We start from the raw sequence: 15190 nt of genomic DNA on the forward strand, positions 1-15190 counted from the left end.
TTGTGCTATTGTTAATATAGAAAAGTTAATATTGGTTTATCTTTGAATAGGAAAAATACATACTTTATAAGTATCATTGGAATTTATTTTGTCAGGTCTAGTAGTATCTTGGAAATTGCTCAATGAAATTCTGTTTGATAAATAGCAACAGTCAATACTCAGTTCTATTATTATCAAATTATATCCATTATAATAAGTTCCAGCAGATTATTGCAAGGCTCTTTTATTACCATTTTTGTTGTTCTAGTTATCTACTTAGGACTCAAAATCTAGAGAGCTCTTTAATTGTGTCTGAACTGGTTTGATACATATATAGTAAAATACAGATGATCAATGTACAGATTATTTATGCTTTTGCAGATTTACTTTATATCTACTTAGTATAAGATTTCTCATATTCAGATGCCAGACTTTATTTAGTCTGGTACCAAGTTGATTTTTTTTTTTTGGTGTGTGCCATATAGGGGTTGAACCCAGAGCCTTGTGCATGCTACACCCCTAGCCCAGCAAGTTGGGTCTTTTTGAGCCTTTCTTCCCAGGTGGTAGCAGGGAATAAAGCAGCAGTGCATACTGCCCCTGGCTCTGGGCTTAACTACGAAATAGAAATTATAGTGGAGGCAATAGTAACCACCAGTTAATGATGGCAGAACTACCTGTTGCTATAGTAATAGCTAACCATGTCTGATTGGGTGATGGAGGCACATTTATGTTGAAAAACAGAGAAATGCACTTTGAGAAACTTTTGACTTGGCCCCTCAAGACCAGAGTGTTAGATGTGTTTGGTTAGCTGTTATTCTCTGACCTCTGGCGTCACTTTGAAAATGGGCATTTATATTGCACAACATTTTTTAATCTTAGTAAAGATTAGATTTGAGATACTATTTATGTTAAGTAGACTTTTTTTTTTTTTTTTTAATATGATTTTGGATATGGAACTCGGGGCCTCACACATGCCAGGCAGGGACTCTCTCACTAAACTGCATCACCAGCCCATGAAGATCTTCAATGCAAGAAAAAAATCCAAACATTTATAGTTGTCTACTTTAAACACCAAGGTTCTTACAACTTGTAGAAGGGGCTACTACTGGCTTGTTAAAATTTTTTTTGAGCAACTTAATGTAAAAAATTATAATGTACCTTCAGCTTTTTTGTTTTAGTGAAATATAGCTTACTGGAAAATACTTGGTTATTTCTATTAAACTGTATACATTAAAGTAAATTTCTAATATTGGAAATAATTGTAATTGACATAAATGTGGTTCTTTTTAGCCAAAAATAGTATGGATGAAAATATGGATGAATCAGATAAAAGGAAAAGTCCACGAAGTCCAAAAAAAATTAAAGCAGACCCGGATTCTGAGAAAGCTGAAGTAAAAGATGGAGATGCTGCAAAAGGATCAGACCAAAGTGAAATGGAGATCTCAAAGAGTACTGAAAAGAAGGATCAAGGTAAAGAGAGGCCAAGTAGAGGGCAGCCTCGGTGTGGTGAGAGTGCAGGGCATCAGATACACACCACAGTGTATCTGTGTGATAGGGTAACAGCTTTATTGAAACATAATTTATACATTTTACAGTTCCCCCTATTGAAGTGTAAATACATTGGTTTTAGTATGTTTCCAGAGTAGTTCAACCATTACCATATCAATTTTAGAACATTTTCATCACCTGGAAAGGAAGTCTGGAAAGGAAGTCTCATAATCACCAGCAGTCACTTCCCAGTCCTTTCTCAGATGTCCCCAGCTCACCAATCTATTTCTGTCTCTGTGGATTTGACTGTTTGGGACATTTCACTTAAGTGGAATCAGATAATATGCTTTCCTTTATGACTGGCTGCTTTAACTTAAAATATTTTCAAGGTTCATCCATATTATAGTATATTTTAGTACTTTATTTCCAAATAAATATTACATTGGATTGATTGGCCACATTTTGTTTATCCAGTCATTGCCTGATGGACTTTGGGCTGTTTCCACTTTTTAGCTATTATGAATAATGCTGCTAATGAAATTCATATACAAGTATTTTTGTAGAAATACCTAGGAGTGGAATTATTGAATCATATGGTAACTCATGTTTACCTCGGAGTGGAATTGCTGAATCCTATGGTAACTCATGTTTACCTTTTGAAAAACTAGTCTTTTGTTAAAAGTAGTTTTTAAAAAACTATATGAGCTAGACAGTGCATGCATCTAAAGATACATAACTATAAAGTACAAAATCTTCCACTAGTTTGTGCAATAGCATATCACATACTAAGTAATTTTCCATTACAGCATTCCATCTTTTAGATACTAAGAATCAGAATATTTGGATAATTGTAAATTTGTGAATTTAGAAATATATATTTTATGTGTTTTTTTCACCTTTTATAAAGTTTAGCCCTCTTCGTATTTTAATCATGTATCAAGAGCTTTGAAATATTTACTTTTTAAAAGCCCCGATGTGAAAAGAAGAAAAACAGGTCCTTTTAAAAATAACAGTCTCATAAATTCCTCGTTTTAGAGTAGAAATTACACTTATTAAATATCTTTATTTCACAGATGTTAAAGAACTTTTATATTCTGACATTGATAAATCCTTCAAGGAAGAACCAATGGAAATAGATGATGATGTGAAAACAGAGTCCCAAATAAATTGTCAGGAAAGTTCTCAAGTAGATGTGGTCAATGTCAGTGAGGGTTTCCATCTAAGGACTAGTTACAAAAAGAAAATAAAATCATCCAAACTAGATGGACTTCTTGAAAGGAGAATTAAACAGTTTACACTGGAAGAAAAACAACGCCATGAAAAAATGAAGTTGGAGGGCGGAATGAAGGGCCCAGGAAAGTCTTCTCAAAGTTCTTTGAAAAGTCTTTCTGAGTCACCAGTAATAACAAAAGCAAAAGAAGGGTGTCACAGTGAGTTGCTTAGACAAGAACAGAGCCCCGGTGTAGGTCATGATACAGCAGAGGACTGGACTCAGGGGTGCTCACAAAGTGATTCCTCGGTTCTTGGAATCAGTGATCCTAGTCTTAACAGAGACAAACGTCATCCAAAAGATCAGGCGTTAGATGATGTCTCCAATCAGAGTCCCAGGAGGAACTATCACAAACAAAATTCTATTGAAAATGACATAGATGAGAATGTCTCTGAACCTGCCAGTAAAGTCCAGGAACTTGGTAAGATTCAAACAAAAGGAAGTGATGTTTTCATTGATGACTCTAAACCAGCCAGTACAGATGATATTGATACTTTGATCTATAAGAACAAAAAACCACTCATACAGGGGGATAATGACACCATCGTTTCATCTTCCAAGAGTGCTCTACTTCCATCGGTACCTAAGAGTACTAGTGACCGAGATGCCCCATCTCTGTCAAAAGCATCGGACTTTGATGGAAAACTAGGATGTGACTCTGAATATAATAGCACTTTGGAAAATAGTTCTGATACTATGTCTATTCAAGATAGCAGTGAAGAAGATATGATTGTTCAAAATAGCAATGAAGGTGTTTCTGAACAGTTCATAACTCCAGAACAAGGTAATGAAAGCTTGGAGCCATTGAAATGTGAGTTTGTTTCTGATAAGTCCACTGGAAACTGTGATGACAGGCTACAGGGTAAGGTAACTGAAACAAATGGTAAAAAAACAAGTCAACAGCACAAGTTAGAGGAGAGGCCAGTTAATAAATGTATTGATCAAATAAATCTAAAAAATATCACTGACAAAAGGAATAGTGAAAATCGAGAGTCTGAAAAGAAAAGCCAGAAAGCAAGCACATTTCAAATAAATGGAAAAGATAATAAACCTAAGGTATGTTTGAAAGGTGAATGTTTGAAAGAAATCTCCGAAAGTAAAATCATAAGTGGAAATGTTGAACCAAAGGTTAATAATATAAATAAAATAGTTCCTGAAAATGATATTAAGTCATTAACTGTTAAACAGTCAGGTGTAAAGCCATTCATTAATGGTGATGTTATTATGGAAGATTTTAATGAAAAAAATAATTCAGATACAAAGTCACGTGTACTGAGTTCTTCAGCTGGTGCAGGTAATTACCAAGGTAGCCTTGAGGCGCTACCATCATCAACCAAAGAGTCTGACAGTACAGAGCCCCCCTCACCTCTACCATCTTGTCCTGGAAGCAGTTCATTTAATCAGGTAGAAGATATGGAAATCGAAGCCTCAGAAGTTAAGAAGGTTACTCCATCACCTATCACATCTGAAGAGGAATCTAACCTCAGTAGTGATTTTATTGATGAAAATGGTCTGCCCTCCAACAAAGATGAAAACGTTAATGGAGAATCTAAAAGAAAAACAGTCATCACAGAAGTTACCACGATGACATCCACAGTGGCCACAGAGTCAAAAACAGTAATCAAGGTAGCAAAAGGTGATAAGCAAACTGTAGTCTCTTCCACAGAAAATTGTGCCAAGTCCACTGTCACAACCACCACGACAGTAACAAAGCTATCCACCCCCTCCACTGGCAGCAGTGTGGACATCATCTCTGTAAAGGAGCAGAGCAAAACTGTGGTCACCACGACAGTGACAGACTCACTGACTACTGCAGGAGGCACACTGGTAACATCCATGACTGTGAGCAAAGAGTACTCCACAAGAGACAAGGTGAAACTGATGAAATTTTCAAGACCGAAGAAGACTCGTTCAGGTACAGCTCTACCATCCTATAGAAAGTTTATTACCAAGAGCAGCAAGAAGAGCATATTTGTTTTGCCTAATGATGACTTAAAAAAGTTGGCAAGAAAAGGAGGAATCCGAGAAGTCCCTTATTTTAATTATAATGCCAAACCTGCCTTGGACATATGGCCGTATCCTTCTCCTAGACCAACCTTTGGTATCACATGGAGGTATGTGCTTTAGAATGTATTTGGGGGAGGGACAAAGGTTTAAAAAAATTATCTCATAAAAGTATCTCATTTTCTAACAAAATGAGATAATAGAGATAAGATAGGGAAGCATCTGTTTAGTGACCAAAGTTAGTAACTGGAAGTAAAACATAGGAAACTTCCAACTCAGCCAGTTTACGTAGGTAATAACTTTACTAAGGAAAAAACATGTTTAAAAAATTAAAATGTAAGGGAATTCTTTAATACGACTTTTAGTTTTAACTTTCACATGACGAAAAGAACACGTTGAACCTGGTTGTTTTTGTGTCTAACTTTGCAAGTTATTGCCATATTGTTTACTCTTAAACAAGATAACCACAGAATTGGATAATCACCACCTTTCTGGAATGTTTGTATTGTATAGGTGATTCATGGAAACCTAAGACATAAGGAAACATGACTATAAATTGTATAAAGTTCATCATAATGTGGAAATCTTCCTAATGTAGTTTATTTGCATGATAAACATGTTTGGAGTTCTGCTATTTATATGAGAAAAGGTACATCCTGCTATTCCTTAGGAAAGTTTGAAACCCAGAAATAGTTCTAATTTAAAAATTTCTGGGCACTTCAGGTATGGGGGACAAATCATAAGTATATAGTATTGGCAGTTATAAAGTCATGTAGTTTTTATATTGGGAAGAGATCTTAGAAATTCTTTTATAGATATGTGATGATTTGTCTCTGACTCCAGAAGGGCAGCATTAGAAATTAGTGCCTGGTTTTCCTAAATCCCTTTCTAGTATTTTATCTCCTGTTATCTCACACTTCACATATTTGTCCTTTTTCGTGTCTTTTTTTTTTCTTATCTTTTCACTCTTATAATTGAGAAGGATGGAACGTAAACATTGGAAACAGAAGTGTGTGGGAAATATACTTGAGGAAATCAGGATTGATCTTAGTAGCTATTAGATTTTGCTAGATTCCTGAAATTATTATTTCAGCAAGTTACTAAGCAGATTTCATTTCTTTTAAGATTTTATTTCTGTGTCTTTTTATATGTTTCCAATTTCTTTAAAATTACACTTTTTTGTGTCCTTTATTTTACAGTCAGCTAGTATCAGAAAAGACCAAAAAAGAATGTAAATAAGTGCTCTCTATAAAGGAATTAACTTACTAATACAAGCAGTCTTAGTTTGTATGACCAAGTTTTTTATAACTCATCTTTTGATTTGAAATAAAATATCATCACTCCATTACACATTCAATAGAGACAGCTGAAAAGTACAATTTCTCTGCAGGGCCTGCAATGAAGGATTTGCAGAATCCTGCAGGGAATCAAGGAACTCTTCATTACAGTTCATGGATTTGTAGGATTACTCTGCACTTTTCTGCTTTCTTCATTGAGAGCGGTCCCAAAATGTATCCTTGACTGTCCTGCAGGTAACTTCTTTCCCACTGGAAAAGTTACTGTGTACAAATAGTTTAATTAAAATGACCTGGCAGTTGTGGAGGCTGGCCTTTCTGCTCTTTTCTATTCTGAAGTGGAAAGTAGGCTCAACTGGGAAGCACTTTTCTCTGAACTATCGAGAAGAAATAGTCACCAATCCTAATCATGTGGCGCTCAGGACCCTTCTCTGCACGGCTGGGTTTTAATATGCGTTGTGACACAATTTGTATCTGTGTAGTTATTTTCTCATCTTTTTCTTTAGTAGAAGGAAATACCTTCCTGTACATTTTTTATAAATAATTGCCTTCAAATATATGCTAACATCTTAATTCGCTGTAGTTGGGACAAACATAATCCCTACTGTCTAATGGAGGCATGGGTATATATGTAAGTTATTCTTGATTTTAGAATGCAATTTTTAAAAAGTCACTTTTAAAACCATGCATGTGAAATGCATTTTTATACTAACACTTGAATCAAATATGTTTGTTGCTTAGAGTAGGAGCTAAGAATGCCAACGGTGCATGTATGATTTGTGTTTATTTAATGTTAAGGCTGAACAGTATGAGAGAAGGAAAACTTGTCTCATAAATGCTATAGAGCCTCCTCTTCCCCTCACCCTGTCTATTCCCTTATTTCCTTTTCCCCAGGTCCTGACTTTGTATTTTGTTAAAACTTTTGAGCTGGTAGTTGTCCTCCACAGTGCTGCCAGATACGTCTTCTTAAAATGCCAGTCTGTCCCACGAATATTCTGAGTGAGCTGAGGGACTTGCTGACCATTGCAGGGAGAAGAGGGAAAGCCTCTGTCACCTGTAGATCATACCTGTGGGGAGTACTTCCCTTTACAACCTGTCCAGTAGTGGAGCCCTGAACATTGTCTTTTAATGCGCTTCCTTAAACCTTCAGTCTGGCTCAGCACATTCTGGTTTCTGCCTTCCTCTTACATGCCAGCGTCACCTCTTTCTGCATCTCCACACCCCCTCCTGAGCCATAATATATTGGATGTGGTGTCTGGGAAGAAGTGTGTGCTCTTGCACTTTCCTCTTTAGCATTAGGTGTGCCTGTTGCCTTCAGTCAGCCCCATACCCTTAACTTGTCCTGGGAGAAGCCAGCAAATTGCTGACTTGACCGAACCTAGTCAGATGTCCCTCCCTTGTACTTCCTCTCTATAGCTCCTGAGAACACAGGGACAGATTAGAGTTCACTTCTGTGTCACCAGTTCCTTTCACATAGTCCAACACCTAGAAGGCACTCAACCTTTTTACTTTTATTTATTTTTTCATTCTGGGCATCAAACCCAGGCCCTGGCATGGGTTAGGCAAGTGCTCTGCCACAGAGCTGAGCTCTGTCAGCTATTTTTTGAATGAGCGATTGAACAAGCAGGCTGATGATCCACGAGGTGTGTTTCTCTCCTGATGTTAAAGCCATTTTAAAATAGGGATGCTTTGAAGTTATTATTTGGCCATAGAAAGCTAGTGGGGAAAGAAAGAGAATAAGTGTGAACTTTTCTTCCCATAGAAGTGTTCATTTGCTTTCTTCCATGAGAACATAGTTCCTCAGAGATTTTTATAGGGTATGGTCTGAAAGTGACAGACACTTTCCCCCTCTCAGGACATCCCTGCACTAGCTAACATTACCCTCATGATTTAAGGGATGATCTGTCCAGCTTAGAAGATTCACAGGGTAAGGCTGAGACAGGAGGATTGTAGGTTCAAAGCCAACCTCAGCAATGGCAAGGCACTAAGTAACTCAGTAAGACCCTGTCTCTAAATAAAAATACAAAAAATGCTGGGGATGTGGCTCAGTGGTTGAGTACCCCCGATTCAATCCATAGTACCCCCCCCACCAAAAAAAAAGATTCACAGAATGGTAAGAAGTTGAAAAAATAATGGGATCTGCACGCAGAGATGGGAAATTAGAAAGCTGTAGAACTTTGCCTTTCTTACATTGTTTGGTTTTCCAACTAATGATAACAGTAGAAAATATTGCCTTTTCAAATGCTAAGTTGTCTGAAGATTTATTGTCTACCTCTGTTAGTGGGAGGAAATTATTTTCATTTTATAGGCTTCCTATACACTGCAGTCAACCAATATATTTATTTACATAGTGTGAAAATGTTCAAAGACTATTTAATTATCTAGGGATCAATGGAGAATTGAATGAAGAATTGATAATGCAGGATTGCATTAAAGCATTTTTTGGTAAACTGCATTTTAGGGCATGATATTCATTGCAGTTGTAATTTCATTTTGAAATACGTCCTTTGTGTTAAAGATTTTCAACAATACCATACATAATGTTTAGGAGAAAGTATGGATGTAGATTCCTTTTTCTTCTGATTAGTAACTAATATGTTTTGTTCTTTTTCTAATGATTTTTTGTGTGTGTGTGGGATCCCCAAACTACACTTAACTTTGTTAAAATATTATTAGCATTTGGAGTATTCATCATACTGTACTTTGTGTTCTGAAGAATCACTATTTGGATACAAAATTTTCTTTCCATTTGGGAAGGTCTTACTAGATTTTTCAATGGGTTTTTACTTTTGTTTTGCTTTTTTGAGAAAATGTGAATAAATTCAATATTTTTGTTTCAACAAAAATCTAATTAGTCATGATTTTATCCTTCAATACTTCTCTGTTACATTTAGTAACAGTTACTGATTTTTCTCTATTTGCTCTTCATACTTTTTCTAACATTTTGGAATTAATTTATGAAATCTTCATAAATCATTGATATGTCAACCTTCCAATGAAACATGCCATGCCCTCTTTACATATTTATATGGCATTTAAAATTGTTGGATACATATTATTCCTTGGAACAAAAGTTCTTTTTTTAAGGGACATGTAATGCCACAGTCTTTTTTTTTTTTTTTTAAATATTTATTTTTTGGTTAGACACAATACCTTTATTTTGTTTATTTATTTATTTTTATGTGGTGTTGAGGATCGAACCCAGGGCCTCACGCATGCTAGACGAGCGCTCTACCACTGAGCCACAACCCCAGCCCATGCCACAGTCTTATAAAACCACATTATAAATACTAAAGTCATAATAAGGACAAAACCCACAATCCTTCAGTTTGTAGAGAGAGGGGAGTGTTTGTGTTGTTGGTGTGTGTATGTGTATATATGTAGTTTTACTTGGGTTGTTCTTGCAGGTATAGACTTCAGACTGTTAAGTCCTTAGCAGGAGTGAGCCTGATGTTACGGTTACTGTGGGCCAGTTTGAGATGGGATGACATGGCAGCCAAGGCACCTCCAGGAGGAGGGACTACACGGACAGGTAAAGGGGTTTACTTAAGTTCAAAAGATAAAATCACTTGACCATTCACTGAATTTTAAGCATCTCTGTTATTTATAAAAATACAGATTTTATGGCACCTGTCATAAAATCCCAGGGGCCAGAAGGAAAGGTCATATTATAAGGTGAGTCATCATAGGTGAACCATTCTAATTTCAAAATGATATTTATTATTGTAGAGTATAAGTCATTTAAACTGAAACTTCTGGAACCCTGTGCTTGTTGGTTTGGTTCTAGTGTTTTTATTATGCTGACAGAGCATTACCACCCATCATTAAGCTATACCCAAAAGTATATAGAAATTCTCCATGTAGATGAATCTTAGTATTACTGCAGTCTAGGAGTGATGCTGTAGTCAGTAATTAATCAAATGTTTCTGAAAGTTTATTCCATAGGTGTCTCTTTTTAAAAGCACCATATGTACCTTTTTGGTCTCTTGAGTTTTCTGGGTGGTTATTAATACTGTATGAATTAAATCACCATAGAAACATCTGAAACGGAAATCACAACAACAGAAATAATTAAGAGGCGAGATGTTGGTCCTTATGGTATTCGTTCTGAGTATTGTATCAGGAAAATCATTTGCCCCATTGGAGTTCCAGAAGCACCAAAAGGTAAGGAATAGAAGAACTTCCATCCATTTGTTACTGACCAGTTAACCATATCTTTTATGAAATTTGATAGTAATTATTTCCTTAACTATTCAGCTTTCAAAAAAGCTCCCACTCCACCCCAAGACACACATCAGAATTACATTAGGCACATATTCATGTCTACAGGTATTGTGCAGGCACAGGTAAGGTTCAAAGCGCCATAATAATACCTCTAATCATGAAGATAAGGGATGTGGCTTTATGTCAGACCATTAGCTCCAGGAAGGGAGCTGCCATTCTGTCTGGGTCATCTGGGTCTTGGCATCTTGAACAGAGTCTGATGTAAAGGTTTATGGGTTCAGAGGTTAGTTATTGCAAAATATTCCAGTGTGCAGTATAGAAATAATTTAAAAGGCTATTTACTTGAAATTCATTCAGACTTCCATAAGAGATACTGTGTGGAAAATGAATAGGAGATCTGGCCCCTATTCTCAAGGAAGCAAAGAAAAAAATCATGTGTCAACATTATGTGCTAATGTGCTGCAAATAAGAAAGATTAATGGATGGTCCAGATTATAGATGTATAAGTAGAGAAAAGTCAGTAATTCTATATGAACAAGAAATATATTTAGGAAAAATCTGTTAAGAAATTTATGAAAAGAAAATATCTTTAGGTTGAAACTTATTTTATAAAAATTAATTCTACTCTTGTGCATACATTTTTGAAAATTGATTAAATTAAATTGAAGAGTTTAGCTTGGTCACCAAAATGACAAGAATGCTGTTTTTGAAAGAACACCAACAAAGTGGCACCTGTCCTGGTAGATTATGAAATATTACCATAATTAAAACAGCATTGTCCCAGCACAGAAACAGATAGAGCTGCAGATAGGAGGAGACGTTCCTGACAGGGCCTCCATCGCCTAGACCCCATCCTCCAGTGCAGTCCCCTTTTCTTTGTCCTATATCACTTTGTATAGTCTAGGACCTCCTGCTGTTTCAGTTTCTTTCTGTTGCTCCCCTGTGATTGATTATACTGCTTCTCTGGCTCTGAACATGTGAAAAGGTTCAGTGTTGTCCTTCCTGTTTTATGTATGTTTTAGTTGTAGACGTGCACAACACCTTTATTTCATTTGTTTGTCTTTATGTGCTTCTGAGGATCAAACCCAGTTTCTCACACACGCGAGACAAGCACTCTACCACTGAGCCATAACCTCAGCCCCCTTCTCCGTTTTATTGTTTAAAATGTTATCATTAGAAGCTCTGATTTGATTTTGGTACTGGGGTTGAGCCTGGGGTGCTTTACAACTGAACTGCATTCCTAGTCTTAATTTTTTATTTTGAGGCAGTGTCTCACCTAAGTTGCTGAGGCTGGCTTTGAATTCGTGTTCTTCGCTGAGCTTATAGGCCTGCACCACCATGTCCTGGTGTATCTTTTTTTTTTTTTTTTTTTAGTTGTAGCTAGACACAATACCTTTTTTTTTATTATTTATTTTTTCAGTGGTCCTGAGATTGAACCCAGTGCCTCACGCATGCTAGGCAAGCGCTCTACCACTGAGCCACAACCCCAGCCCTGGTTTATCTATTCTTAATAGATTCAGATTTCTCCTTTATGTTGGGTAAATATAGTGAATCCCCCTTCTCAGTTCTGTGATGCAGACCCACAGACATACATATTGCCATGTTGTCTATGGCCAGGGAACCAACCCCAAGTGTGAGAGGAACATACTAGGTTTTTGAAGGAAGTTGTATTCATATTGGTGTTTGAAAGATAATTTGGTTTTAGTGAGATGTGGGGAGGGGACTCAGAATGGAATTCCAAGCATAGGGAAAAGGTCTGGTAGAAGAAGATTGGATTGCCTACTTTTGGGGTGGTGGGAGGGAATTTAATCCAGGGGCAATTTACCGCTGAGCTACGTCTTCCAGCCCCAACCCCTTCCCCCCTTTAACTTTTTATTTTGAGACAGTTTTAAGTTGCTTAGGGCCTTGCTAAGTTGCTAAGGCTTGCCTTGAACTTGTGATCCTTCTGTCTCAGCTTCCTCAGCCACCGGAATTATAGGTATGTGCCACCTGCCTGTTGTACCACCTACTTTTGAAGTGAAATTTGATTGGAGCCCAGCCATACTTAGTTATGCATTGGCTTTGGCTCCTATCATGATACAAAGGCAAAGTCGAGTAATTGCAACAGAAACCATCTGGCCCTGCATAGTCTTAAGTATTTATACCATCTGGCCCTTTAAGAAGAAAAATGTTTGCCAACCACTGCTTTTCATGATATGAGAGGTTATGCCAGAAGTACTCTAATTTTAGAAGCTGAAAATATTCTGATTTCTTTTCCACAGAAACACCTACCCCTCAGCGGAAAGGCCTTCGATCAAGTGCATTGCGACCAAAGAGACCAGAAACACCCAAACAAACTGGCCCTGTTATTATTGAAACCTGGGTTGCAGAAGAAGAGTTGGAACTATGGGAAATCAGGGCATTTGCTGAGAGGTAAAAGAAATGGTTACCACTTCCACAGATATTTGAGGGTTTTGTTACTTCAGAATTAAAGAACCACGATTTTAATAGCTTATTTAATATATTCTCATTAATTTTATTTTACCTTTTGATTTCAAGTGGTGTGAATAGTTTATTAAGGTCCTGTTTCTAATTTTTAATGTGTTATTCATTGTTAGTTTCTGTTTGTTTTAAATGATTGATTTATTTATTTTTGGTGGGGATGGAAAACACTTATTTTAAAATAGGAAAAATTCCATGCTTTTGTATAAAACGAAGGTCCACCAGATTACATAAACATTAGATGCCAGATGTCTAATACCATAGATTCTGTTAAATTTCTCCCCTTTTTTTCGCCCCCTGCAGAGTGGAGAAAGAAAAGGCACAAGCAGTCGAGCAGCAGGCTAAGGTTAGTACGCAGAAGGTGGAGGCTCCCCTAAGACAGCAGCGATTGGCTACCCAGGAAAATTGCCTCCTGACAGAAATTTACATTTTGCAACAAAGTCATGTACCCCAAAAGCACAGTAACCATATATACGTGTGGACCTCATGTATTATGTGGTAATAACTCTGTGGGGTTGGGAATATAGCTCAGCAGTAGGGTGCTTGCCTCACATGCACAATAGGAGGTTGAGCCCCCAACACTGCAAAAAAGAACTTTGTGATAACACCAAGCTATTGTTTTGCAAATAGTGTATGTATTTGGAGAGCATTGAAATAAATTTCTTTTATTATCTTTATAATTCCATGAATATTTTCAGAAATAATTTTTCCTGGAAAATTTCTATAGTCCATGAAAAAGCAAATTGTAATAAGACTATATATACAAGGGTTTATCAATCATAAAGCTATACTAATAGTTTCTTAGCATTTCCATACTGTAGTAAATGTAACGTAGACACCTAAATATTTGAGACCCTAAGAAAATATGTATTTCTATTGAGAAGATACTTTAAAATTTTAGCCAAATTGAATATATAAACTTTTGGAACATAAAGTAGATCTGTGTATATCTATAGTATTACTAATATACATAACTATTTAAAATTAGTTATTATATAAGTCAGTGTTTCAAATTTCTGTTTTCTCACTTTTTTTAATATTTATTTTTTTAGTTATAGATGGACATAGTACCTTTATTTTATTTATTTATTTTTATATAGTGCTGAGAATCAAACCCAGGGCCTTGCACGTACTAGGTGATTGCTCTATCACTGAGCCACAACCCCAGTCCCTGTTTTCTCACTTTCTTTTTTTTTTTTTTTTTAATATTTTTATTTTGTTTATTTATTTTTATGTGGTGCTGAGGATCAAACCCAGTGCCTCACACATGCGAGGCAAATGCTCTGTCACTGAGCCATAACCCAGCCCTGTTTTCTCACTTTCTATAAAACTTTTTTTTTCAAATTCTTATGTATCTTTCAATTTACTGTATATTCTTATCTTCACCTAAAATTTGAAAAAAAATAGCACATTTGGTTTCTGTAGATGTTATCTTTCACAGGAAGTTTATCCAAAAATCAGTTGTCTATTCACATAGCAACTGCCTAGTTGTTTTATGGATTTATTTTGTTATCTCTGCAGTGTAACACTTTGTTACATTTGTAAATTTTAGTAAAGTGCATATTTTCAAATAGCCAATACTTCCAGTTTTGAAGGCCATAACCTCCAGTAAATAACTATTAAATATTCACTTTCTTTGCCTTCTTTTTTTTCTTATACCGACTGGTTCAGACAGACAAAACTTCCTCAGTATCCAAAATTAAACTTTTGTTCTAAGGAATGAAAAACTATGCAAAGTATCTCACGTTATATTCAGGTGTATAGAGTGTGTACAAAATAGATTCGGGAGTGGATGTGATGTCATAGGTGAGCAATTTGCAATAGCAGGATATAGTGCGTCATTGAAATTTGATCTTGCCTGACACCCCAGCTCCATCAGGAACTAGCTCTGTGGCCTTGGACTAATTACACAACCTCTCTGCGTCTCAGTTTCCTTATCTTTAAAGTCACAATATGAGCAACCTTATTGGTTGATAGGAGCATTAAATAAGTTAATGAAGGTAAAACATCTGTCATAAATTGGCAGTAAATTCCATCCCTTATTTTTACATATGTACACTTACGCTATTGGAAAATGTCAGCAATCTGTAATACAGTTTATCTTCAATCCTGTTTTTTTAAAGACCAGAATATAATATTGTATATAGTATAAAATATTTTTATGTGAAGTTGTTTAAACTGAATAGTACAGGAAGTTTAGAAAATATTGTTTTATAGTGTTCAGCTTGCTGAATTACAGGTTTGTCAATGGAATAATAATCTTAAATATTAACATGCTCTGTATGATTGGATAAATTAATGTACCATAGTAAAACCGAAACCTTTTGCAGTTCCCATCATTTGTTCTTTGCTCCAAATTTCACTGCTAAGTATCAAGGTATTCCTTTCTCCAATAAAATTAATCATATCGCCTTTATTTTTATTCTAAAAATTTGGATATTTGTGCAGG

The 15190-nt window shown here is 36.0% G+C and overlaps 1 protein-coding gene across 13 annotated transcripts in view; it reads left to right on the top strand.

Moving 5' to 3' along the window:
• Positions 1–15190, top strand: part of Bptf (bromodomain PHD finger transcription factor) — a 129659-nt gene that overhangs the window by 81224 nt on the left and 33245 nt on the right. For all 13 annotated transcript variants that reach the window (XM_046427690.2, XM_046427688.2, XM_046427692.2 and 10 more), the window contains 6 exons: positions 1270–1449; positions 2541–4851; positions 9444–9568; positions 10072–10200; positions 12522–12672; positions 13045–13087. In XM_046427690.2, the coding sequence (XP_046283646.1) occupies positions 1270–1449; positions 2541–4851; positions 9444–9568; positions 10072–10200; positions 12522–12672; positions 13045–13087 (2939 nt within the window). The remainder of the gene's footprint in view (positions 1–1269; positions 1450–2540; positions 4852–9443; positions 9569–10071; positions 10201–12521; positions 12673–13044; positions 13088–15190) is intronic.

This window comes from Marmota monax, unplaced genomic scaffold (genome assembly GCF_021218885.2).
Source record: "Marmota monax isolate L192 unplaced genomic scaffold, Marmota_monax_Labrador192_F-V1.1 WCK01_AAM20220418_F8-fsc00285, whole genome shotgun sequence".
Classification (NCBI taxonomy): domain Eukaryota; kingdom Metazoa; phylum Chordata; class Mammalia; order Rodentia; family Sciuridae; genus Marmota; species Marmota monax.